Raw genomic sequence first — 27,849 nt, 5'->3', positions numbered from 1 at the left:
GTTACCCTCATCTGACAGTGTGACCCCTTATAATTAAGAATGATTGCTAAAATAACCAGATTTCCAATGCAGATTTTGAAAGCAAAGCTAGGAGTGTAATGGCAATACCTGTGAGAAAAGATGAGACAGGAAAATTACATGAATTGAAGACTAAGACTACTCTCAGTAATGTGCAGAATTTCTTCTCAGTGTTAAGGTAATAAAAAACTTCCATTGCGATATATAAAGTCAAAACCAAACTGAAACTTTTTATTTTGGCTTATTGATAAACAATATATATTTTTCCACTCACAGCAATGATTCTGAAGCTGCAATATGCTATTAAGTGATTTGTATATTTTTTTTAACTTTAGATATCGGAAAGCTAATTATTATTATATATGCATAGTGTTAATTTCCTTGGCTTTTATATAAACAAAACCAACAACACTCTGAATCTTTATGAGTGAGACTGAAACAGACAGACAATCTTTTGTCTGGTATTTCACCAATTCTTAAAGTCACTTTTTACCAGGTTACAGAAAAAGACATCTGTAGGAATATCTCTTCTAAGCATTCATATACAAAAGCAGTCTGTGTGATCACACTTCCTTTCACCATAAGGAATTCATAAGCAAATAAGTCTCCCTTATATTCCCTTGGGCAGGTCATGAACAGCTGAATATTTATTTATCATCTGTCACCATACCTGCACTCTTCAGCTCAGCCAATAACATAATGAATTCTAGCTAGTAATCAAATTTTGAAAGATAAAGATAATGGAAGATTCTGTTGGGAAAACCATGCAACAATTTAATAGATTTCATCATCAGAAACTCCAACCTATAACTTATCCTTTATTAATTTCATGTTACTCATGATTGTAATCTCTTGAATGATAATTTTTTTCTTAGAATGTTTACTTCCTGCAAATAACAAGACTATTCTAGAAAACCTTTGTCTACACATTGTTCAGAAACCTTAAGGGAAATGTGAAGTAGGTTCAGCGGTTCTTTTCTCACATGTGGAAATTAATTGACAAGGCTAGGTTAGATTTGAAATTAATAAGGTGTGGTCAAATAACAGCTATGAATAAATTCTTGTTTCAGAGCAAAACATGCCCTTTGGCTGTTATGTAAACATGATTTAAGGCTTTTTCAGCTAAAGATCATTTAAGATCCATTGCAGACCATTATTCTTTTTAACAAAGAAATTATTGGCAATGGCCTACATGGGGTTAAAAAAACTATGTCATTGGTATGCACTACTTAAACAAATTATTTGTTAAAATAGCGCACAGTAAAGGCAGAACACAATAAAGACAATGGTTTAGTGTTGAAGGCTATTTTCCCACATAAATGGACAAAATCTGTGGATTGAGAAAGGATCAGACAATGTTATCCTTTTTGTACTAAATACAATCTGAAAGCACAAAGAACTCTCTTAAAGCCACTGGGACCATCTGTGGAATAAGGATTTGTTTAGGGTATAACCCTCATAAATCTATAGACCTAATCCTAAACATGAAATAGCTTTCACTATTGTCAACAACTAGTCGTGTATAGTCATTCTCTCTCTAGTCCTCCCCATGAAGCAAATTATTAATATGTAAAATATTTTCTCAAATAAAAGTAATTTTGCCACGTCTGTTTGAAAGCCATTGGCATAAAAGTTTAGAGTCATTACCACAATGTTTTAACCTTTAAAGCTCATTTGTAGTTGCTCATTCACACTGTCATCCTACTATGAGTCTGGCAAGAATTTTTTTTCTTACAAAACAGATGCTGTTTCATCTGCACCTGGTCAGATGGCCTGTCCCCTTACCCCCCTACCCATAATTTTTCAGCTATGAATATAATGAATAATATTTGTGTTCTTACCAGACCTCACACTGGAGATCTCTCCTGATTTTCAAACACCTCCATGGTTTATTTTTAGGTACCAGGAATTTAAACTGCACTGGCACTTTTCCACTTAGCCTACATACCTTGGTTTTCTTTGGTGAAGAGCAACCACTGTAAACATTACAGAATTTGTTTGATGGGGCTGATTTGTTTGTTTGTTTCTTCCTTGCATAAGCTTTCCTGAATCTGTAATTCAGTTTCACTTACCTAAAATCTTATTTAGAAAAAGAAGAAAAAAAAAAAAAAAAAGGAAAACAGAGAAATATGTTGCATAATTTGGTTTATCATGATGCCAGCTTTTAGGTAATTTAATCAGTTTATTGCAGGATATAATTACTGTAAAATGAGTACTCAGTGAAATAAAGGTGAGTAAAATACAGGCAGGTTGTTTTTTTCCAGACAGACCATTTTGAAAACATTTGATGACCTCAGTTCCAAAATTGCTGCTGGGTAGTGTTTTCAGTAAAGAAATGTTCTGAGATAGCTATATATTTGTTATGGAATGGTTGGAAAAAAATACAGTGTGAAATTAATTTTGAAATCTTACTTGGGTCTTGCAGAATGATTCAGGCTCATTTTCAAAGTGGATAACATTTAAAGCATTTTATTATCTTATTATCTAATGTCATACATAAAATTTTATAACCATCAGTTTAACATTTTAAAGATTCTTAATATTGTTATAATAAAACTGACTACTGCAGCTAATTTTATATTCCATAATAAAAAAATAAATCTGTGCTGGTAAATCAGTCATCCTTTAAACTCTTAATAAAAGGAAAAAAAAAGCCTGTATTTGTACAGCATTTTGTTCTAAGTGCAGTAATATATAATGTGGTCAATTGCAATATTTAAGTTAAATATTGATTCTTTTTCCTATCTTATTTGCTAAATTAAGTATTGGTTTACACATTTTCCTATAGCTTCATTAAAAACTAAAATGGCAGCAAATACTTGATGATGTTGTAATGTTCTTTAATTTTTCTGATAGGAAAAGACATTTTAGTTTTATCATCCTAAGAACAATAAATAGATGATCTTGTAGAGCACTTATGACAATGGTATTAGAACATCTAGGGTCTACTTTTTCACACAATTATATTTATATAATGAAGCATTATACAAATATGCGTGTTTAACTTTGGTTAATGTATGTATTCAACTGCAACAGCATAAGTCTGTCAGCTTTGGAAACTGTTTAAAGCTTGTGGAGGACAAAATGCTTACAGCATCCACTTATGGCTTGTACTCCTCCTTATGTACTAGCAAGATCCAGATTTTCAGTATCCAGAAGAGGTTCTAGATATCCAAAGCAGCAAGGTTTGCATTTAAGCACTTAAATTACCACAAGGTTTTCAAACTATTACCTCAATCCCTTCATGTGGTAACACCCCTGGTGTGTTTTAATCTTTCAAGATGTTTCCACATCCAAAACTTTCCATATTAAAACCCTTGGGCTCTTATTTCTCCTGTTTAATGTGGGATGACATCCTTTTTAAAAATCCACAGTTGTGTTTGGTTGCTAAGACTTAGGAAAACAAAAGAACAATTCAAAAAGTGCCTAATCCCCCACAGTTCTGTGGGAAGAATACATGCCTGCAAGCTGTTTAAAGTGAGGTCCCCAGTCTGCAAGGTAGTCATAGCTCTGATCCATGTCTGAAGTGTTTGAACCCAACGAGCTGAGGGATCCTGCCAAGGAACCAGTCCCCTCAAATGCATAGGTCTGAAGTGAGTCATAGGGAGGAACGCTAGGATCTGTATTTGCTTCTTCGAGCTTTTCTGAAATGAATTGCCTGAAGATTGCGCTGTCTGGGCCAACCTGCAGAGACTGTCTGTAGAGGCTCTGGATTTCGGAGGCCACCTTCTTCCTAGGTTTGTGTGTTCGCATGACAGTGCGTGTTCTCAGTGCCGAAATATCAAAGGCTTCTGTGTCCTCCTCGCCCCCTCCTTCATCATCATAACTGACAATGTTCTCTCTGAAGTCTTCCATCTTCTCTGAAAAGGGAGGCTTCTTCTGCTGCTGCTGCCTTATAGTTACAATTGCCAAAAAGAACACTGACAAAATAAAAAGGGAAAGGACAAGGGAAAAATTAAGCAGAACTAGAGACTATGAATGTACTAGGAAAGATTTAAAAAAATCTCTTCTTATCTTAGTATCAAGCCTGCTGAAAAATGAAGCTATCTTAACAAATTTATAGAGCTGTAATTTTATGTATTTTATGGTTTTGAGAGGAGCAATGGGTGTGTTGGAAAATGGCTACAAAGGGACTTATAAAAAAGGCGAATTAAATGGAGCAGTTCTTTTGGTAGATGCAAATTTGAAACTGATGGAAACATAGGTTATGCTTTTTGAAAGTGCTTTTTTATCACAAAATATATCCATTTCACATGCAGAATTTAAATTCTTAATCTTTATCAGTCTCTCTGATAAAAGTCCCATCAAGACTAAATGAAAAATGAGACAATGAGCAAGATATCCTCCTCACCCAGTTGAATCATTCAGTTCCACAAACTATGCAGAATGGTGTTCAACTATTTCTGTTGTGCTCGTTTGTAAATTTGAAGACTCACAAAACTCTGTGTTATTTTACTGCCAAGCATATGAATCAAATGATCTTATTTCTATGTGAAAAGTTTCTTAATTTTTCTTTTAAAACATTATTTTTTAATCCCACATAATTTCATTTTAACTGAACCATCCCTTTGAATTAATCTATGACTTTCAGAGAGATTAAGTCTTTCAGTTTTAACTATATGTTGCTGCAGTTCTACTTAATAAGTATTTTGTGGACTTTAGTTTTGTTACTCAGGACATAAAATGATTCAAGTACTAACAATTGCTTAAGAATATAAAGAACCTGGAGTAGTTATTTTTTCTACATATTTACAATAAATGATTCTATTTGCTTCAGTAATACCAACACAAGTTATGAAAGCACTGAAAGCAATAATTTTTACTATATATTCACAAAACAGGTGGCTTTCCAAATGCTTTGCCTGGTGAACTCTTCTGATGATATACTTTCTACTTGAAATTTAGTTTTCAGAGATAAATTGCAAACTTAATTGATATAGAGCATTTTATTATTTAATTTTAAATTATTACAAAAACACATTCAAAGAATTAAGGAATTTAAAATATGTGTGTTTGTAAAGAGTGTAGTAGATTATGTTTTTTCTTCTTTTGGACTAATATATTTATCTATATCCATGCTTTGACTTTTGTCAAAGTTGCCATGGGCTTATTCCTCCTAGAAAGAGAACATTTCTGCAAGAACTAAAGAAATCATTGATTAATAATTCTCCTGATGGTCTGGATAATGCAGTGGTACAGTTTGCCTGATCCTTAGTCCCTGAAGTCAATAACACAAAGTGAACATATTCAGATACCCTGCAACCATCAATCAAAACTCAAAATGCACACTGACCTGTAAGCTAAAACTGACTAAAAGATATAAGGCAGATGTCTAAACTTAGATTTAAATAAGAAAACTCTGGAAGTGCAGGCAAGCCTAGAAAAAATAAATTAATTTTATTTTATTTCCCATGTCCTCAGTTGGAAACCAGGGCATGGAGGTAGGAAAAGTAGTGCATTCCTGGGGTTTGTGAGTCATTTCTTTGAGTCAAGAAATGGCTGCATCTAGAACGGCCAGCCTTGAGTTGTTGGTTTGGTTTTGAGTGCTGTTTGCCAGCTGTGCACAACCCTTTACAGGGGTACTAGTAAAACTCCTGTGCATTTGAACTACTTTCAATTCTAGTTGTCTCCTCCACAAATTTCCAAATGTATTGCAGGTTAAGCTGGTGTCTCCTGAGAGGAAAAAGAGATGTCCAACCTTTAGAGAAAATGCTGTCTAGAGATGAAACCTTAATTGGCAAAGAAACTCCCTGTGTCTGGAACTTTCTGACTGATGTCAGATTCCCTTTTTATTTTGTTATTCATAATTGATCTCAGTTCTACATTTGCCAATCCTAAGGCAAAATTAGTAGTGTGCTACTTCTTTTAATATATTCCTACATAGCAAATTTTTTGTGCAATGCTGTCTTCAGCTTTACCTGTGATCAATACAGATGTTGGGCTCTGAAATCTTTGCTATTGCAAAGCCAGGAGAGTAAAGAGGAACATGAGTCAACTACACCCAACTTTTAGGAAATTATGTTAGAATTCAAATTTTACTGAAAACTGGGGAAAGGAAGGGAGAAATTATAGTTAAGAAAACAGAAAAGAAACTAAACATTTGCCTTATTTCAATTTTTACCAATGGCCCAGTACTTCCAGTCTTTGAGTCAAGGGTCCATTTTTGCTACTTAACCAATCCCTCTGTAAAAGGAAGCAAAGTAATTTCTTGTACTTACCTAGGAATATTAATATGCAGGCAAAAACAGCAACTAAAGCCTCTGTGCTGAGACCCAAGGAATACATGAAAGCTCCGTATCGGCAGTAGAAGGTGTTAACTTCAGTGTCGCAGTCGCAGACAGTGACAGTGAGAGTATTTGTGCTCGTCAGCGGTGGGGTTCCATTATCCTGAATTAAGATGGGCAAGTAGAAAAAAAACTGCTCTTGCCTGCTGAAACCACTTTTTCGTGTGAAAATTCCAGCTGTGTTATCTAGAAGATAAATTATTATGATTATTTGCATTTATGTATCTTGTAACCACAACAATAATATTTAGTGGAATCTGACCTAGTTAAAAGCAATTGTACTCTGCAAAGCTTTTAACAAAAGTTAAAAACATAAAAGCAAGCACTGACATTTGGTGCATATTTTGTCAATTGTGAATAAATATTTTTAATTTTGATATATGTACTTCAGGGGCAATAATAAAATTTGACTGAGAAGCTCTGGTTTTAATGTTCAGAGCTAAAGAAATTGACATCTTTTTCAGTACCTGGCACCTGCTCAGACTAATTAATTGGTTCTTAAAATGGTTCCATGTATCCAGCTGCTACCAAGCCAGAAGTTCACAGATAAAATACAGACAGTTTGTCAATCAAAAAAGTTAAAAAGTGTTTCTATCAGCACTTAGTGAAAATGGGTGGCAAGGGAAAGAAGAAAAAGCAAGGAAAAGTCTACTAAAATGGTCTTTTATTTCTTTCCCTGGCAGAAAAACTGGAGCTATCTGGACTTCTACCACCTAAAATGGCAAAGTTCAGAAAGTAACTCAGATAAAATACTGGAGACCTACAGTCTCTTTTTCTCTTTGTTAGGGCTATCACAATTCAACCAGCCGTTTCTGTTCAATGTGGTAGAAAGGGGCAGGTTGAAATCTGATTGCATCATATTCCAAAAAGTTTTGCTTTCCCAATTAGTGGCCACCAAAAGGAACTGAATGGGTTGCTTTGTGTGAGGGTCTTCTTGGGTTTTGGGCAGAGAGAGGAAAGGTGGGAAAGGCTCATGGTTTGTGCACAATTTGACCTTAATATGATAACTTATCTCTTCCTGGAAAGGAGGGAGAGATAAAGATGGGAACTGAAATTCTTATTGATACATTGACTAACTTTGAAGATAATTGAGAAGCAGTTTGCCATTTAGCGTATTTGGAACTTCCCAAAACTTATTTCTATTGATTTGTTCCCTTAGCCAGCACATTCAAATAATTAGCATGGTCAATAAGAACGATGTGTACTTTAATTTAGTCTGGAGAAGCTTTACTTTGTAGTCTCGGCAGACTGACTCTAAATGGTCACCTCCTTGAAATTCCATCATATATCACACCTATATTTTCATCTCAGTCTGGTTTTGCTTGATATTATAAGATTCTATTCCTAGTTATCTGAGTTTATAATGTTGGTCTTGCTGAATTAATGAAATAACAATCCTATACTTATATCAATCTTCTCTTTCTAGTGATCTTATTTCTCAGGCAAATAATTTTAACAAGAAAATTGGACTTGACCACCATATTCAGCATTAAGAAAATAATTTTTAAGAAATACCAGTGTATTTTTCATCTCAGCTGTTTTTTCTTTCCCTGAAATAAAACTGCCTTTTGCTGATTATATTATTGATGTGAAAAGGAAAATAAACTCTTTAGTACTATTGAATTATTGTTTTGAAATGTGTAATTTTCATAACAAAAAATTATATTTAAATAGAAAATTTTAAGAATTTAAGAACCTGTTGGAAGCATGCATCTTCCATCAGGCAGGTCTTAAAAAGCTGCGTGACTGACACTACCTTGATTGTCTTTCACAGTAAAATGTGAGCTGTTTGCGTCCTCCTGAGCCAATGAGAAAAAAAAATGATGACCTTCTGCAGAGTCATCTTGATCCACTGCACTGATGCTTTGAATTAGCTGGAAAAATAAGAGAACAGAGTTGTTTAAGAGTAAAGAATTTCCTTGTCCTTTAAAGCAATAAAAAGGATATTACAGGTACGTTAAACTAAACTATTGATGTTGAAGATGTGATCCGTGTATCTGTACTGAGTGCATAACATGCAAATATTCACCAAATACCCAAATAGGCTTATTGAGATATATATTCTGCAAATACTCTGCTTTAAGTTTTCATCCATTTGAGACAGGCAGGCATTAAAATCTTGAGAAAGTGTTAAATGTTTTCCATATAAAAGGACTAGGAACAAATTAAGTGTCCATATATAAAAAAATAATACAGAATATTTTGTTCTTTTTTTCTTTTAATCCAAGGTGAACAGTACCCATTCTTTTTGAGTCCACAAACACATTGACATAATTCAACTGGTATATTGTAGCTCCAGTAAGTGACATACATTGCCAAGTTCACATGCTGAATTGTTGATTCTGGATATTATAACAGACTGGTTATGTAAATTTTTTGGCTACTTTTTCTCAGGAAGACAAAATAGCCTTCATTTAGAAATATGTCAAACCAGACAGTCATTGCAAGATAAAATAAAAAATAACACCATTCAAAAGAATGTTTTTCAACTCTGTAAATAAACAATCACATACTTAACATAATTAGCAGTATTTCTGCTTTAAAAAGTCTATATTTCTTATATTTATCAGTAAATATTTAACTATCAGCATATATTAGTGAACATCCTTGTTGATCAGGAGGAAAGCAAACTGCTGGAAGTCCACCAATTTTCAGAAAAGAGAGGATCAAATTTGAACTTTGGCTATATTTTATCAGTTATCTCATGCTTTGTGTATATTTCTACACAAGAACTTAAATCCTCAAACCACACATCACCTGAATGATACAAGCAGGGCTTTAAGTCAGTGGAAGTGACTACTGCTGCTTTCCATATGTGTCTTTCAAAACTCTTTTCTGGTTAAATCCTTTTTCAAAGATTTAGAACTTCATCACACATTCTTTTACTTTTCAAGCAAGCCAAGTTTGATGAAATCATTGCATCAGAGTGCAAAATGTGATTTACACACCCAAAGCTTTGTATTCTTAACACTGTTTCCTCTTCATATGTGAAATTTATTTTAAATCTATATTTTCTCTCTATGGAAACATGAGGACACTTGAATTTTTAGGATTTCTTTTTATTGCCATTAATGAGAAGAATAATTTTTTAGTGATGTCATAGTGTACAAAGCAGAGAGATTCTCAAGAGCGTTTTTTTTCTTTCCTCATATCTAACAAAATATCTGAGGTGATACAAATACAGATATAAAAATGCAGGTCAAGAAATCAGTGAGGATAAAGTGACACCTAACATTTTCTTAAGTACCACAGGCTTCATTTTTATAAGGAAATGTAGTTCCCAGAATATGCTCAATATGAACAGAAATAGGGTACAAAATTATATATCCAGTCTAAATTCTGAAGAAGGACACATTTTATAATATTTTTTCAGCTACTTCAAAAAATCTAAATGAGACCATAATGGATTTTCTTGAAAATTTGCTGTTTACATGTCACAGATGAGGATAAGTCTTGGTATGGAGGTACGCCTGTCTTTAAAATTCAAGGTCTATTAAGATGTACTAAATATGAAGAATAATATAATTATCTACAAAGACATCTTGGCCACATTTAGTTTGTTTTATTTTGTTTTGTTTTGGTTTTAGTTCAGTTACTTGGTAGAGAAAAATTACCTACCTGCATACTAAAAAAAAAGTGATTTTCATTCAACCATGTAGCATCAATGTCTATTGAAAACATATTTTTAGGAGTATATAATGTGTGAAAATCATAAAATTACAGCAGTTGTGAATTAGAACTGTTTTGCTATTTCATTACTGATTTCTATACTTTACATACAGAACGTATTTGGCTCTGTACATTTTATCTGTATCTGATTCAATCAATAATATTCAAAGGAGAATGTGGCTAACTGAAAAAAAAAAACCCAAACCATCTTCCCTTGCTTTGATCTGCAAAAACCTAAGATTCTTATGGTTTATATATATATATATATATATATATATATATATATATATATATATATGCCTTCAAGGATTCACCTTAGCATAGTCATTAGTCTACAAATTATACAGAGAGCAATAAGTACCTTTGATTTTACTGACTCAGAAGAAAAATCACTCAGAGTGAAGGAAACCCTTCTTTTTTTCCTGATTTCCTAGGTTGTTGTAAATATAACCTAGGAGATTCTAGACTTTTACTAGGGGAACTGGCATCACATTCTCAAAAACTGCAATTACTGCTTATGTGTTGAGGCTTACACACCTACATTTTAGTGTATAAACAGAAAAACTGTAGTGAATGATTTGTTGCTGTTGCTGAAAAACTGTAGTGAATTTTTTTTTTTTTTGCAAGGTTATATCAGTTGTGTTGACGTGGCTGAAACTTAATTGCTTGCAAAACTCTTATTTCAAGTCTCATTAATATAGAAGCTTTAAAGGTCCAGCAGTTCATTTAAAAATGAGTATTTCTTTAAAACAGAGATTAATTCACTAGATTATTTTTGAAAAAGTGATTTAAATTTATGATGGCTTTTGAGGACTTAAAGAATGCAGTGAAATATCTCAATGCACTAGTCGAGAAGAAAGCTTTCATAAAATAAGCCACCACAGGAATGGAAAACAGGAAAATGCTCATTTCAGGCCTAAATGGAAGTGAAGATTTAGAATCTGAACATTGGACTAAGCTCCCCTGTGAGGACTTATGCTAAAAGTGTAGATGGCAACAACAGGCGGATACCAGGTGTGGTAATTTAGTTGTGAGTGATCTATCTGAACAAAAATTCCACCCTGGCAAACTGAAAAAGCAAGTAATTCCTTATACATGTGCCACCCCAGGTTGTTGGAATGGCATCTTGTAAACAAATTATTATATTTGTTTGTATTAATCTTGTGAATAAAAAACTGTGAACTATGTAGTAGTTGACTGCCAGGTAATCTTGATAAAACTTAACTGGAAATTTATTTCCTAAACTCCAAATGGTCTTCCTGAATTGGAATTATGGAGAAATCCAAAAGGAAAGGTCAAAGCTTCTTTGTTGCAGTCCTTTCTGCTTCTATTGGCTTTCAACCAAGTTAAATTTAAGGCATAAATTTTTCATCTGAACAGCAACAGTACTCTCAATTTTGGTGCTAGAGAGCTCTGAGTGTAGAATTTTGAGTCCTTTCTGTGTTAGTTTTACCAATCCCATTAGAGAAATGGAGGGAAGTAGAAACATTTGCCACCTCTCTCTTTCCACTTCAGTTTCTTTGTTATGTTTTCCACAAAACATCCTTCAATAGGAGCTCTGCTGTGGATTATAGGATGTAAGAGACCTAATCACCTTTTTTTTTTTTTTGTTTAGGGGGGAGTACAGAACTGGTTTTGTCCAAATTGGCAGAAGTCTCATAAACAGTAAGACTTTTTCTCAAAAAGTCTTGTAATATTTACTGATCATCAGAGTTTAGAGCAGGTAAAAGATTAAAGTGTTATATAGTCATATAACACTATAGTCAGCACTGCATGTTCCAGGGAGACCTTTTACCTCAGGACCCAGGTTCTCCTGTTGAAAGCTTCTGTTTTGAAAAGCAAATTGGCACAGTATTGAATTTATCTGGGTCTACTGTAAATGTTTCTGTTCAACTATAAATAAAATTGTGTACTTATCTGCAAGGGATTAACATTTACAAAGCTCATACTATGACACTGAGGGGCTCACATGTGCTAGTAAACTTCTCCCACCTGTGCCATTCTGCTAAGAGATAATATTGTGGAATCATTGTCCACATAAAACAGAAAAAGGAATTTTTCCTGGGTCACTGTGCCTACTGTTTCAAAACATCACACGTTACACTCAGTGCATCTGCAGGTATAGCTTGGTGTAAGACTCTGTTATATTATACGTTGCTTTCACAGCTTCATCATATTTTTATACTCTAAAGGATACATTAATTGTTGAGGGCTTTTTTAACTTTTTATTTTCTTATCATTTCTGCTCAGATGATTTTTGTAAATGTTGAAGAAAACATGCAATATTAAATAATAAACATTGTCTTACTTCTCACTTTCATTTCTCTGCTAGGAAAAATAATTTTGCACTATGATTTGCTAGAAAAGATCAGTTCTAGCAAACTACTTATTTTTAACATTAATTATATGCTCACAGAATTTGTTTAAAGATTTCCTCTCTTTTCTTCTGTCAACATTTCCTTACATAGAGAAATAATAACAAATGAGTACTTTTCACTTACACTGTAACTGATTACTATTTTATTATGTGCCAAGTACTGAGTAAATAAATTTTCTTTTTTTTTATCTCTGACTCAAAGTTTCTGCATACTCAATCACTTCTTTGAATCTAATAAAAATTGCTAAGCAAGCTTTAATATTAAAATCACTTCATTGGTGATCCCTAAATTAAAGGAACTCAGAATTACCAGAATAAATATGCATTAGAGATGACAATATTAATTCAGACTACAGGTATGTTCAGTATAGTTTATGTTCAGCTGAAATCAGCTTTCTCTCTGATAGGAAGAAAGGTCAATATTCACAAAAGGGCTGAAGTTACCATGCATAGGTACATTATGGATGGTCAGCTTGCTTACATATCATGTTATGATTTTGATACAGTCTACATCAAACTTTCAAGCTGCATCTTCCAGATGAGTTAATTTATTAATATCTTGGGAATTAAGCTTTTTTGAGATCCATTATTGATGAGATGTCTCTAGTGTTACCTTTGAGGTGGATTTGGTGTCTTGATGTTCTGCCTATTTGCAAAAAATTTTTCCTTTGAAGTTTAAAGGTTTATACTTACTGTACACACCAATAAATGGTAAATACAAAAATTTAATAGAACATTGGGGTCATCATTTACTGTGTTTACATGCAGTTATAAAGTCAAAAGTTTTAATCAAAAGGAAATCACAGGATTGAATGCCTTATTAATATTGTTCTATTTGATCTGAGGATAACTAGAGCTGTAGTGGGACAGAAGACTATTTAACAATGCAACTTTCATGTTCTATTCATTTGGAAAACAATTTATAGAATGGTGTCATTGCAGTGAAAGGGTTTTGCAATGTTTTAAAGAAAACTTCATTTGTGGTGTAGTATACAGCTGATTTCTGTATTATAGGACAGTACTAAACTATAACATTAAATGAATAAGAGAAAATCCCATTTAAAATGTCTAATAGACATGATGAATGCATTCAGTATGATGCCAAAAAGACCTATCTGTCTTCTTTACATCCATTTTTATTGTTAAATTTGGATTATAGTCCCACAGACTGAAATCTAATCCTTTTGTTTGAATGATTTTTGGAGGCTAAACTAAACATAGCTGTAACTCACACAAAAACACCATACAGAGGCTTGAAGGTCAGCACTTAGACAATAAAAGCAGACCAAGAATTTTCATAGCCTTTCAGAAAATCCAAAACTTCAAAGCAAGCCCTCTCATCTAGACTGAAGCTATTATTAACTGTATCTGAGTCTGGGTAATTAGGACAACAATTAGCTTTACTCATTATGTGTTTTATATTCTATATCACAAATCAACATCATCTTAGGCTATGTAAAACAACTTAATTGTGACCTCAGTCTAAATTACTTTCACAGTAAATCAGGTTGACACCAAGATAAAGTCTTGATTGAATACGACAATTAATTTTTTAGTGGTATCTTTCGCTCTGCAATGCCTTTCCTTCCTTTTCCCCTAAACACTGTTAACTCATGCAAATATACTTTGGAATGTCCCATGAAATGAGACACAGATCAGCTCAGATCAGGGTAAGAAGTGAATTGCAGAAGTGCAGAACATCTCTGAAAACATCTCTCAGCACAGTGATTCCAGCTTAAAATATATACAGGTGTGATAGGTTAACTATACAATATTTAATCTCAATTTAACATGTAAGCAAATTCCTTATCTGCCTGAAATTGATTGCAGAAATATGGTTAAGATAAAAGGGTATGTAATATCCTGAATAAGTCCTTTAATTGCTTAAACTAATTCTTCTGAAATGTAAATTTTCTTATTCATTGGACGAGCAGGCCACCTATAAAATCACATTTGAATCTTTTGGATTCTTACTGAGAAAAACAAAGGATATTTTTGCTATGAGTAAAAATTAAAAAAAAAAAGTTAACACCGAAGAAGATACATGAGCTAACAATTCTGTTTTAATCTTAAACACTGAATAAAATATCATAAACTCTGACTGTGATAACAATGCATTTCAGTAGAATTTTCCTGTTGTTCTTCCTAAGATAATTTGTTAATGAGAAAATTATTTAACATTATTGGCAAACTCTCAACAGGCTAAACTAAAGATGCCTGTGATTCTCAAAAACCTATAACAATTAAAATAATGAAAAAAAAAAAAGTAACTATGCTTTTCTGTAAGGCGAGAAAAATATCACATTCATCCCTCATTCATATATTGAAATGTCAAAGAAGAATTATTCAGTGTACTATACTTAATGAATTTATTGTTATTAACACTACTATTCTTTACAGAAGTTTTATCCAGTGATTCTCAAACTACTTAATATATATATGTAATTGATATTGAAAAGTAGCTACTGATAGGTTAGCATACAGATACTATTTATCATGCAACTATGGAATACTAAAAACCTTGAGAAATAAATCACCTGGGTTTTTATCTCACAGGCAAATCCAAAACATGGATAACAAATATCCATGTTATAAGCATCAATATTTAATTCGTGGTGTCTTGAAGCCAAGGAGCATAAAGTGCAATTGATTTAATGCCTGCACTTTTATCTGTCAATGAGATACCCAAAGAACAATAGAAATGGCTTACTCCAAATATGTCCTAAGCAGAGGTAGCCTTTGCAGACAGGAAGATTTCCAAATGCAGGTCAAAGTAGTTGCTGATAGAGAAACATATCAATGTATGGAAAAGGCCATAAAGAGATCACTTGGGCAACAGGAAAAGCTTTATTTACTGCAGACTAAATGAGGTCAAAATAAACCAAAATAGAATAAAAAGAGAGATTCTTTGACTCAGAAATCAACATAACAAAATGTTTGAACAGAACCATAACAGATATCCCAAAGGTCTTTTTTTATGTCCAATTAATGCTTTAGAGTGGTGGAAAAACATATAGATTTTTCTCTCTATAGATTTTTTTGTTTGTTTGGGTATTTTTGGAGGTTGTTGTTTAGTTTGTATACTTTTATTTGAAAAGGACACAAACCAACCAGTCAGTCAAAAAAAAAAAAAAAACACCCAAACAAACAAACAAAAAAAAACCCCAAAACAACAACAAAAAAGCCAACAAAAAAAAAAAAAAAAACAACAACAACAAAAACCCCAAAACCAAAACCAAAACCAAAACCAAAAAAACAAAAACAAACTAGAACAAAACAAACCATACCAAAACCCCAATTTTTTACATCCTGGAGTTTTTTTTTTTTTACAGGAGGAACATGGAAAGACAACAGTGTAACTGGGTATTGGGGCAGCTGTCTGATGATACCCCATTCACGTGGATATCAAATAGGAAATGGAAAATAATCTCCTGGGAAGGATGTTAAATATAACAATAGATTAAGCTGCCAGCTAGGAAAGGCTATGTCTTAAACATTTTTAGACTTGCACTGAACTAGTCAGGATTTGAATTCAGTTCACAGTAAGAGATTTCTATCTGAAGGACACAATGGCTGTGTATTCCAGACCTAGTTCTTATGTTGCTGCTGAAGTTACTGGCCATAGGTATTTCATCCTTAATATGACCTTAATATGAAACAAATTTGCACCCTATTTTTTTTCAGAAGTTTCTGCCTGTACTTTATTACTTTTTTTTTTTTTAATACAAACAAGGAATACATATTTTGTTTTAAAGGGGGAAAAATACGCATCACTGTATGGAAATTTAAATTTCATATTATGCATGTATCAGCAGAACTAACTTTGGTAATAGAAAAAATGCAGTCTGTATTCACAGAATTGAAAGAATCAATGCTAAACATCTCAGACCAAATCATTGTAATGAGAAAAATGATGACTAACTACTTCGTGCTCACCTGTCCAGAAACTGTATTCTCACAAATGAATGTTTCATAATTTTTAGGGAATTCTGGTACATTATCATTAACATCAAGGACTTGGACATACACATTTGCTTCTGAAATTTTTTCAGGATTTCCTAATGGTTGAAAAAAGACATAAATAAAAAAGTTAGAAATAATCTACTACATATTTTAGAGTAATATAAAGATTAGAAAATTTTACCTATATTATGCAGGGAAGAAAATAATCACAAGACCTACAGACATATTTTTATACTATTATAAATAATACAGTACCATTATAATAGTATGTCTTGAAATAAGATAATTCTTGTAAAATTTTGGATTTGTTAATACTTTTCTTTACCCAGTCAGAAAGTGATTTAAATGTAAAAATAAAACCTGATCAGGAAAAATTAAACAATGTTTTGTTGATTAAAATATTTATTGTACTAACCATATCAAAGGTTATGTGGTAGGAAAATGTTGACTCTTCTAAGAGTATCTGGTCAAGGACCTTTTTCAGTGAAACAGAAATTAATAAGACAAAGAGGAAGCCATAAACAAGACCTCACTGGATCAAAAACCTGAGGTACAAGCGAAAAACAGAGGGCATGATGAGGACCTAACCTGGTCAGATATACTAATTGATGTGGTCACCTGAAGTGTGAGAATGTTTTTTCCATGTGATCATCAGGCCTTGACAATTGATAAACCAATGGAGAAAAAGGGAGAAACAGACACAAAACTAAGAGACAGACCTGACAAAATAAACACAGAGATTATGACAATGAGCAAACCTAATGATAATTGATGGGTTATCAAAGAAAACACAGGACAACAATTGATGGGTTATCAAGGAAAACACAGGACAACAATTCCAGCTAGATCAACTTGGACTTTGTAACTGGCAAGACTTTATATGAGAGGGACCCCAGATTAGGGGAAATGGGGACTCAGTGGAGATGTATGGACCCATGGGAAACATGCAGAGAGGAACAAAGAGAGTTCAGCTAGAAAAGGGTATAGAGGGGAATGGTTGTGTGCAAAACAGTGCATTTTTTTGGCTAAGCCTTGTACCTGCTCACCAGTCCGTTCTATCAACTTACATCTTCTTAATAAATATTTTCATAGCCATGTTTCTGCATCATCCCACTCTTTCTCATTGCATATGTTTGTGTGCTGCAAGGACTAAGTGGCAGCTGCTGGTGGCCCTGCATATGTGTGAATGAAAATTGGTTCCAGATACTGGAGTGGGATGGGGGTCTGTGACGTCAGCTACTGACTCAGGAGCACAGGGGACAATTGTCCTCAGTTCTGGAGTGCACGGGATTTGTGAACATTTTAGTGACAGACTTTAAACTGGACTCAACAATGGTCAGGGATCCTTGGGTCCAGGAGAAGTTCTTGGGAGGTCCACGCTTAGGGAAGACTTGCAAATGGACTTGCAAATGTGGGGTGCATGAGAGATTAGTATGTGAGTTCTGTGGGTTTCAAGCAAACATCAAGTGTGCACTGGCTGGTGAGCTGGGGGCCCATGAATTAGAGAACTTGGGATACAGGAAGGGGTATTGGGCAAACAGAATTTGATAATGAGTGTGTGAGTGCTTGTGAACCTGGAGAGTGTTGTGCATGTGTGTATATGCCTGTATTAGTGATCTTCTGCCTTTCCAGAAGAAGAAGGGAGTGGGTTGCCTGTCCTTGTAGTCAGTGGGAATCCTGTATGTAGGTGTTGCTGAAGGCAAAGCCTTGCCTGTGTCAATTCGAGTGACTGCTACTGGCTGAGTCTCCAAACAGGTCAGCAGCCTTCCTGACCTGGGTCTGCTGGTCAACAGCAGCTGAACATCAGCCAACTTCTGCCCAGGTGAACAAGGGTTGGCTGAGGGAGCTGAGGTTGTTTAGCCTGGAGAAGAGGAGGCCTGGGGGAGACCGCATCACTGCCACTATCTGAGAGGAGGTTGCAGGGAGATGAGGCTTGGTCTGTTTTCCCAAGTAAGAAGTGATGAGTAGCTTCAAGAGACACCAGTGGAAATTTAGGGTGTATGTTAGGAAACTGTTCTTCTTGGAAAAAGTTATCTGGAATTGGAATAGGATGCCCTGTGAAGTGGTTGATTCTCCATCCTTGAAGGTATCTATAGTGCCAGATACAGATCGGGCAGCAGGCACATGGTTTAGTGGTGGACTTAGCAGTATTAGATTCATGGTCGGATTCAATGACTTTATCAGTTCCTTCCAAACTAAACTACTCCTTAATTCTTTGATTCGATATTGGATACTTGGAAGTACTTTACCTATCTGCACGTTGAATCCTGACTTATGCAGCACAGCTTTAAGAAATATCTGCTTCTCCACAATGTAATTTATTATTCTCGTAGGAAAAAGTTCCTCTTCAAAAGCCAAGCTCACATTAACTTGAATGTGTTGTTGGTAATGAAGATGCTTTTCCAGTGATTAAAGTAATCTTAAAATATTCCAGGAATGCAGAACATTTGTCAACATAAATGTCTGTAAATATATCACTCACCTATATCTAAAGCAGGAGTATGTCAATAATTATGGTTAAAATATATCTCATGTTCAGTGCTAATGTCACTGTATCTGACCTGTTCAGAAGTTCTTAAGGTATTGATTTAAATTAGTCAAATGGACCTTTAAGAAAAAAGCTAAAAGTTTTCCTCTCTGCAGCTTTTCAAACTATATTAGTTTGATTGGTTCTTGCATTACTTTTTTTAATGTATAATACAGTAGGTGCTTGAAGAAAACATTTGTTTTCTTGGATCTTATGGAATCTATGCTGATAGCTTTGAGTCTTTTGCTGAAGGAAATGGCAGCAAAAGCAAGTACCACAGCAATAAATGCATAGACACTCAGCAGTTTCACATTTCTATTCCTTCTGTGAAGTCATTACAGCTGTGCTAATTTACCAAACCTTGTGATCTGTCAGACTAATTTCAAAAATACTTCTTTGTGAGATGTCATTTCTCTTGTTTCTCTCAAACATCCATACAATAAGAAACTAAATAGTGCTCAGATTCTTTTAGATAAATATAAAAAGTATCATACATTCCTTTTAGAAATAACATCAAGAGTGTAGGAGTTACTTTAATTCTTTTACTGAAGTCAGAATTGGATGTATAGGGCAGAGATTTAACTACATTGTCTTTCAAAGGAGAGTTTTGTAACCTTTAATAGAAATCAGGGAAAACCTTTGGTGGCTTCAGTTGTATAAAAAGCGGCACAAAAAGGACCCAGCTAGTTTTGCCTATTGTTACCTTGCTTGTTTATAAGATTCGTGGGTACTATATTGTCTGTAAAGCCTACCCTTTGCTTGTACAAAACATTTAGGCAGCGCATTGTTGGAATTGCATCTGTATTCTTTCAATAAAAGACTGGGGGCTTTTTTGGGTTTTTGGGTGTTTTCTTTGGTGGGGGCAGGGGGAATTTTGTAATAGCCTTGTTTCTAATTCTTTAATATATTTGGGTTGTAGCTGCCTTGATGGGATTTTTTTTCCTTAGTATTGGGTTAAATGACGAGGAAGAGCATTTCTCTCATTTCTGTATGTATGGAAGTATTTAAAAATATTAAAACTTTTAATTTTAATTTTTAATTTTTCTGAAATCACAGCTTTGAAATCACAATGGAGGGAGAAACATATTACAAAGCCACTCTTGAAATCAGTGCCTGGTGAATGTTTAATGACAGTTTTGGTGAAGCAGAGTTACTGCATTGGTTGCATTTTGAAGAGAAGGTAGGCAACATGCATTCATCTAATGTACCCATATCATACATTATCTAAATATCTCCCAATTAGCAGAATTATTTTTTTTTTTACAATCTCTATGAGAGAGATCAGGACTTGAAAAACAAGGACTAAGAGAATAGGATGTCAAGTGCCAAAGGGTGGATCAGTGTGAAAATTAAGATGACATTTAAATTGCTAGGGACCCATATTATTAACTTGAAAAGAAGAGCAATGACCATCTCTAGACACAAAACAGAACTCAGTGTTTGTAGGGGATTAAAGAAAGCTTACATTGACATCAGCCAGTAAACATAAACTTGCAATGATAACAATCATGCTAGCATTACTACTAACAATAAATATTATCTTCATAATTTATATTTTTATAGTATGTCTATCATGTATGATAGGGCAAATTTCTTTACTTCCTAAAAGTAATGAAAGTAAATAGTTTTTTTTAAGAAAGGACTACTCCAAAAAGTTGAAAGTTTATCAACAAAAACAAAGACCAAGGCAGGGTGGCATTTAATATTAAATTTATATTATCCATATTTAAATTATCACAGAACTTCAATCCTGTATCCAGGTCTGGAGACCCCCATGAAAAGACACCTGCAGGACTTAGTGGTAAAATGACTCTTGTTGTGAGTTAATTTCTTTGGGACTGACAGTATTAAGTAAAACTGATTACAGAATCATAGATAACTGAGGTTGGAAAAGACTTCTCAGTTAATGAAATCAAAATGTCAACCTAACTCTGACATGTTCACCACTAAACCATGACCCCAGGTATCACATCGACAGTTTTTTTGAACACTTCCAGGGAAGGTGACTCATTTGCTTCCCTGGAAAACTTATTCCAATGCTAGACAACCCTTTACAGGAAAAAAATTTCCCTAGTAGTTAATTAAACTTATCCTGGTGTAGTTTGAGGTCCTTTCCTCTCATCTTCTTACTTGTTACATGACAAAGAAGACTGACCCCTACTTCCCTGCAACTCTCTTTCAGTAGTTGCAGACAAAGTTCCCTCCCAGCCTCCTTTTCTCCAGTCCAAACAACCCCAACTCCCTGAACTGCTCCTCACAGGACTTGTGTTCCAAAGCCTCCACCCTCTCTGTTGTCCTTCCCCAGATTTGCTTCAGCAGCTTCGGGAAGCAAGTGGCACAATACTGAACACAGGGCTCAAGATGCAGTCTCACCACTGCTGAACACAGGGGGAAAATCACTGTCCTGTCCTGCTGGCCACACTATTTCTGATCCAAGTCAGGACACCATTGGCCTTCTTGGCCACTGAGTTACATACTGGCTCATGTTCAGCCTCTCTTGACCATCACCACTAGGTCCTTTTCTACCAGGCAGCTTTCCAGCCACTCTGCCCCTTGCCTGTAGTGCTCCTCAGGGTTGTTGTGACCCAAATGCAGGACGGAACTTGGCCTTGTTGAGTCTCATACAATTGGCCTTGGCCCATCAATCCAGCCTGCTCACGTCTCTCTGCAGAGTTTTTATACCCTTCAACAGAATAACCTCCCACAACCCAGGTTTGTGCCGTAGGTAAGCTGACTGAGAGTGCACTCGATCCAATCATCCAGATCATTGATAAAACATATTGAACAGAGCTGACCCCAGTAACGAGCTTAGGGGAAAACTAGTACTGACTGTCCCTCAATTGGATAGTAATGATTTAAGGATTTCTTGCTCTCAGGTAGGATTAGAATGCTATTGTTTGTACTTCAGCCTTGTACTTGTGAAAGTTTCTCACAACCAAGTAAAAACTTATGAAAAGAAACTTGATTTTTCTTGAGATTTAGGCATAAAGTGGAGAGTCAAGAGTTTGCAAGTTCTCCCTGCTCACATTTAAATTCAAAAAAAATAGGCCTACTTCTGAATACTTTTAAAACATGCTCCCTCAATGGCATGAGGTTAGGATGGTCCACATCACAGGTCCAAAATAACAGACTCAAGCCACTCTCACATTAGTGGGGTCTCTGATTGTTGCAATGGACTCAAAAGTCTTCTGTAGTGTATGAATATCAGGACATATCAACAGGCTCCTAAAGAGGTTGCTGTTGTAACAGAGTTTCAATACTTGACTAAGGTACAATGAACATCTTATTTGGATGAACTCTAATGGCATTTTGATTGTGCTTCGGTGGAGCCACCATGTCATCCACCAAATGTCTCATGAACACAGTACATATTATGACTATATTTCAAGGAATAATATACTGCTAGTTCCTGATACAAATCCTTTCAGGTGTGCCCAGGCCAAGGTGACCTAACTTCAGATCTTTTGAACATGTCATTATAGACATTGACCTTTTAATCATTAAAGAAATAAAAAATAAGAATTTGAACATAATAAGATCTCAGTTTCTCTATAATAACTTTAATTACCATGAGAGTATTACTTTATTTTGCTGCAGGAGGCAGTTATTCATTTATAATATTTGGTTCTCTTCTGTTTTATTATTTAACCAAATAAAAGTCTAGGCCAAAGTTATTCTGCTGTGTTTCCATAGAGCTGTTCAGGACATGCCGGAGATCAAGTTTGCTAACACCTGTCATCTGCCCAACAACATGAGAATTAAATTAATGTGTAAAGTCTCACAGAGAAGATGAAAAGCAAGATAGTACCATCAATTCCAAATACAAGTTAAAGACTTCAATGAAAATGGATGCTGATTATCCAGTAGACTTTGAGCAGTAATGCTCTATAGGGAAGTGTGGAAACCCAGGGCACTGGGAATATTTCTGTTTGCTCTGGGGTGTCCTGGCCCCCCAGGGGAGCACTGACTTTGACCCTTATTCATGGACAAAACTTCCAAAGCCTCAAGGTAAACTAGAAACCTTTAGTGTGAAATAGATTGTAGAGATTGTAGAGAGTAGTGTAGTATGTCACATGGGTGAGAAATGTACATTTCAGGATTTTTAGTATGTTATAGATGGGTTCAAGATGGAGGATATAGGGTGTTGTCTTGAGTTCCTTTCTTCTTTCTTCTTCCTCTTTCTTTTTGGGTTTAGGTGGTATTCTGTAAATGGGCAGAAAAATCCTCATTGCGGGTTTTAGGGGTCAGTTATTGGGTTAGAAAGGGAAATAATCGAGGTGTCACTTCCTACTTGGGTAGCTTAGTTTTTGATTAGACTCAAAAGGCCTTGTAACAAGAGATTGTTGGCCATTTTTGTGCTGTTTTTCCTGCACACAGAGTCTGGTACAGACAGTGTGCTGAAGTTTCCATAAGATAACAATAAACATAAGCTGAAGACCGAAAAAGTCCAATGCATCTCTTGTTCCTGATACTGAACTGCTCCAGGAAAGTCTCCCCTGACAGGAGAGCCGCCAGGAAACTACCCAACTTGGGGCCTGCAAACTCACAGGAAGTCACCCTTTTGACAACAATTCAATTTAATAATATATGTTTAAAGCGGTCATAGCAATAAATGGCATTTAACTGAGATTCAGGTGTAAAGAACAGGTCCTAAGAGTATTTGGCAAAATCTGTCTGATTAATTGATTTTACTTTAGTTTCATATGGTTTTCCTCCTTCCTGAGGATGAATGTGATTAGATTTTAAATAATATCCTAATAATCTTAAACTGCCTTAAACTTAAGGCAGTTAAAGTGCCTTATAAATGAGGAACTGCTAAGTTTCTAGTGTTGCCCCAGATTTAGGACAACCAGATCATCAAAAACACAAACAGGTAATTTGCATTTGACTTTCAAACAAAATTGACATGTAAAATCCATATAAAGGGTGCTTCAAGGCTCTAATTGTCCCTGAATAGACATCTAGATGATTTAGGCCTTAACATTCACAATTAATTTGAGCCACGGGTTTCTGACTGATGTTCAATTAGACCCTGGACAATTTCACACTAGTCAAAAATCTGGTGTGAAATTAACCAGGGTCTAATTTAACATAAGATCTTGCACTGCAGGAGCAATTCTTATGCTCCAATGTAACTTGAAAGCATTACACTCTCGATCCTATTACGATTTCTTTTTTCATAAGGTCATCTTTTATGAAAAAGCACAGGACCTTGGAGCTCAAATACATTCCACTTCTATTTAACTAATCATTTTAATAATGCTCCTTAGTGTAGCAAGCAACAGCAATATAATCGGAAAGAAGAATGTATTCTCCACTTAAAAGAATGCACATACAGAGGATAATTACAGTTCCCAGTGTAAAAACCCCAGCATTCCTTACATTTCTTACTCACTTGTTTCTGTGGCTGTAACAGTTATGTTGTGCCAAGAAGCTACCTCTCGGTCCAAGGGTTCAGTGGTAATGATTGCTCCATTGTGCTCATTGATGCTGAACAGTCTCTTTAAATGAGTGCTGTGGACAATAGAGTACCTGCACCAAAAAAAGGAAAGACATTCTGTAGTACTGAAAAGTTTCATCAGAGGCAAGGACATAAAAAGCTATTGTCAGCTGAGAAAACAGAGCTGTGCATATATGCATATAAATGTGTGCTGCAACAACTCGTAAACCATGAAAAACATACATGTATAAACATTTAAAATTCACTGCCACCAAGATCAAAGCTCTTCTTTTTATAAAACTAAATATGTCTCAGATCTATTTTAATATGAACTGGATACGAAATGCATTATTCATTCTTACTTCTAAGTCTGTCTCACAGCAGGTGAATGACTTCATTGAAAAGAAACAGCAAAATTGCCACTTGTGAAAGGAATAACACTAACATCTAAGTGGAGGTATCATGGCAAATCTATTTTATCATTGCTGACACGCTCTGATGCCAAGGGAATGGGCATTATAAAGACAGACAACTATCTGTAATGAGGTGACACTAAGGCAGAGTACAACATCCTAATGCAGGAGATGATTGCAGGAAAGACTCAGTGCTCTCGAGTCTTTGCTGAAAAGGCTCCAGATGTTGTGGACATGTACATGTGCACATACATATACACATGCCACTCAAGCTGTTAAAGTCTAACCACTTGTTGCAGGACAAAGATGAACTTAAATAGAAACCAGAGATATTGGTTCAAATGTAAAATATATTTACTGATGTTTTTAATAGCCTACAAAGCAAAAGATCATATGATGCAGTTGCTAATAAAGTCTATTTCATGGAAATAAAACCTGTTTGAATAGTAGAAAGATTCTTTCCACTTCAATTTAGAATGACCACATGCAACTATTCCTTTTTATTGTACCCTTAATTCTGCTTGAGAAAGCCTGTTTCCTGTTGACATTGTGTCAGCAGTTAAATGACACTCTAATTTTTTGTTTATAAATACATTTTGTGTCTTTTAAAAATCAGTAAGAAGATAAATTGAAGAACCAGAACAATACTATACATGAAAGCTCTTATAATCTGAAACAAAATTTGGATACTTATAAACTTCTATTTAAGGTATTTATAATATTACTGACATAGCCATTATGTTTGGGCATTTTTTCTTAATAAACATTTTTCAAAAACATTATTTTAGATATTTGGGTTTTTAAAAAAAAAATTATTACTAACATTGTGAGGTTTTCTTGCACATCTTTTTTAATTTATTTATTTGAAACCTGAAGTTTACAAAGCAACACAAGCTGTTTTTATATTTTAAGTAACTGCTGTCATTTATGATAGGAATGTTTTAAAAATTAAACTCATTCTCACAGCACTTATCCCAAAAAACATATGTTTATATTAGAAGTGATATTCTCTATTCTAAAATAGCTCATTGATTTATCACTGTTTTGGGACTATGTGGACATATTCAATTTGAAGCAAGTTCCTCCAAAACATTTCTGACTAAGAAGTTATAGATATATGTTAATGTTTAATTGTTCTACAGGAGATGTTGAAGTCATCTAATCAAACCACCAAATGAGCCCATTTAGAGGGGGAAACAAAAAAATCCATGTACATTTTTTCTTATTTAATTCAACTTATTACTACTCTAATAAATAACAGTAAATTCATGGAAAATCATGACAAATCACCACCAACAGCTCTGAAGCCATAGCATAATATATATGTATTTCCTATTAGAAATCTACACACCATAAATTATTTTGTGCCGCAACCATTTGTCACTGTATCCTGCTTTGCCTAAATTGCATAGTACACAATGATGCTAGGCAATTCAAGAAATTATTTTAATTATAAATCCCATGTTAAAGATTAATTACCTGTTTTCTCATTTAAAGACAGCAAAATTATTTATCATTGACACTATAAAAAGCAGAATCTGCTTTTGCTGGATTGAGTGGCTAGGTCTCAGCTGACTTGTGGTGAGCAATTGTTTTGGGTCTTTTGGCATTGCTTTTTTCCTTGGGGATTTGTTGTAGATTTGGGTTTTTCCAATATCTTATTTTATTTGATATTATTATTATTATTATTACTACTACTACTACTATTACTATTATTGCTATTATTATTATTATTATTATATCCTCAATAAAAATAATAAACAGCTTGTACCCATGAACCCATTTGAACCCATGAGTTCTCACAACTTTACACTTTCAATTCTCTTTTTCATCCCAGTGGCTGTGGGAGGGAGTAAGTGCCTTTATGGTCCTTACCTACTGAGGTGGGTTAAATCATGACATCCTCAATAACCTTGGCTATTGGAGTAAAAACAAAATTAACTGTAATTATGAGCTATGGTGAGGAACAGAAATACCTCTGGAAATACCAACTACATTTGCCTTTGATGCCTGTTCACATTTTAAGACAGGTACCTGACTGGACTCCCATCATCATCTGGATCTCTGGCAGTTACGAGCCCCACCAAAGCACCATTCATAGCTCCTTCGACAATCTCCATCATGTAGTTCTCCAAGGTGAAAACTGGAGGTTCATCAGCATCTTCCACATTGATTTTGACAATGGTTGTGTCTTCAAATAGCTCTTCTTTCAAAAAACGCTCATCAATGTATCTGTTTACAGCTTTTACTTGTATACTGTATCTCCTTTGCCTCTCATAATCCACTCTCTGTTAAGAAAGAGAGTGAGATTTGGAATATTTCTTTCTTAATATTTAAATTAAATATAATTCAATAAATGATATGAGATTAAAGACTAAGTAATGCTATACTTGAAAAATTTTTTTTTTAAAAATGGTTACTACTAAAAGTTAATTCTAAGGTTTCCTTTTTATGTTAGAAACCCTTTCAAATTCAAATGTTTGCTTGTTTTCTTTCTTGCTTTCACATTTCACACTGGCTGCAACACTGCAGTCAAGCAATACTGTAAAAAATAATTCCCATAGAATGTCAGCCCTAATAACACGTAGTTTCATTACAATTTTAGATATTCTTTATCTTCTGAATTAATTAAATAAATAAATAAATAAATAAAACCTACTAAATAAATTGCTTCTCAAACTAAAAAAAAAACAAAAACCACAAACCAAAGAAAAATACCTAAACAAACTAAAAACTCTCACACTTAAAGCATTCAATTCTTTCAGGGTCTTTCATTCCACTAGGCTATTGAGCTCTAACTTCATTTCAGATGATCCCTGAGATGACTGAGGAATCTTCTTGAGTGATTCCAAAATAAATTACACAGTATAAAAGAATATTTATTTTCTTAATTCATAAACTGGTCTTTTTTGATTCTACTTAGTATCGTTTTAAAGCTATGTACCAACAAAAACTCCACTATCTAATATGTTAATAAATTCTTGTTTCAGTTAACAGGAGGTGTTGGAAGTAAGGTGAGATTTCTTGCAATTTATTGATAAATATTTTACAGGCAATGCACAAAAGAGATGGAACATAATCTCATAATGGGATACACTCTGTGGCACAGCTAAGGATAACATCAAAATACTCTGAATGTCACTATTCAGCAGTAATAG

At 34.4% G+C, this 27,849-nt stretch overlaps 1 protein-coding gene across 7 annotated transcripts in view; it reads right to left on the bottom strand.

Annotated features, from left to right (window-relative positions):
• Positions 1-223: 223 nt before the first annotated feature.
• The window catches only part of CDH19 (cadherin 19), a 113,980-nt gene continuing 86,354 nt past the window's right edge, over positions 224-27,849 (bottom strand). For all 7 annotated transcript variants that reach the window (XM_085571895.1, XM_085571898.1, XM_021530887.4 and 4 more), the window contains 6 exons: positions 26,726-26,979; positions 24,234-24,370; positions 16,285-16,406; positions 8,059-8,176; positions 6,237-6,488; positions 224-3,938 (listed from right to left, as the gene is read on the bottom strand). In XM_085571895.1, the coding sequence (XP_085428021.1) occupies positions 3,445-3,938; positions 6,237-6,488; positions 8,059-8,176; positions 16,285-16,406; positions 24,234-24,370; positions 26,726-26,979 (1,377 nt within the window). In that variant the 3' untranslated portion in view covers positions 224-3,444. The remainder of the gene's footprint in view (positions 3,939-6,236; positions 6,489-8,058; positions 8,177-16,284; positions 16,407-24,233; positions 24,371-26,725; positions 26,980-27,849) is intronic.

This window comes from Lonchura striata, chromosome 2 (genome assembly GCF_050655825.1).
Source record: "Lonchura striata isolate lonStrDom1 chromosome 2, ASM5065582v1, whole genome shotgun sequence".
Taxonomy (NCBI): domain Eukaryota; kingdom Metazoa; phylum Chordata; class Aves; order Passeriformes; family Estrildidae; genus Lonchura; species Lonchura striata.
Note: the sequence above shows the minus strand (reverse complement) of the source record. Positions and strands in the feature narration are given on the sequence as shown.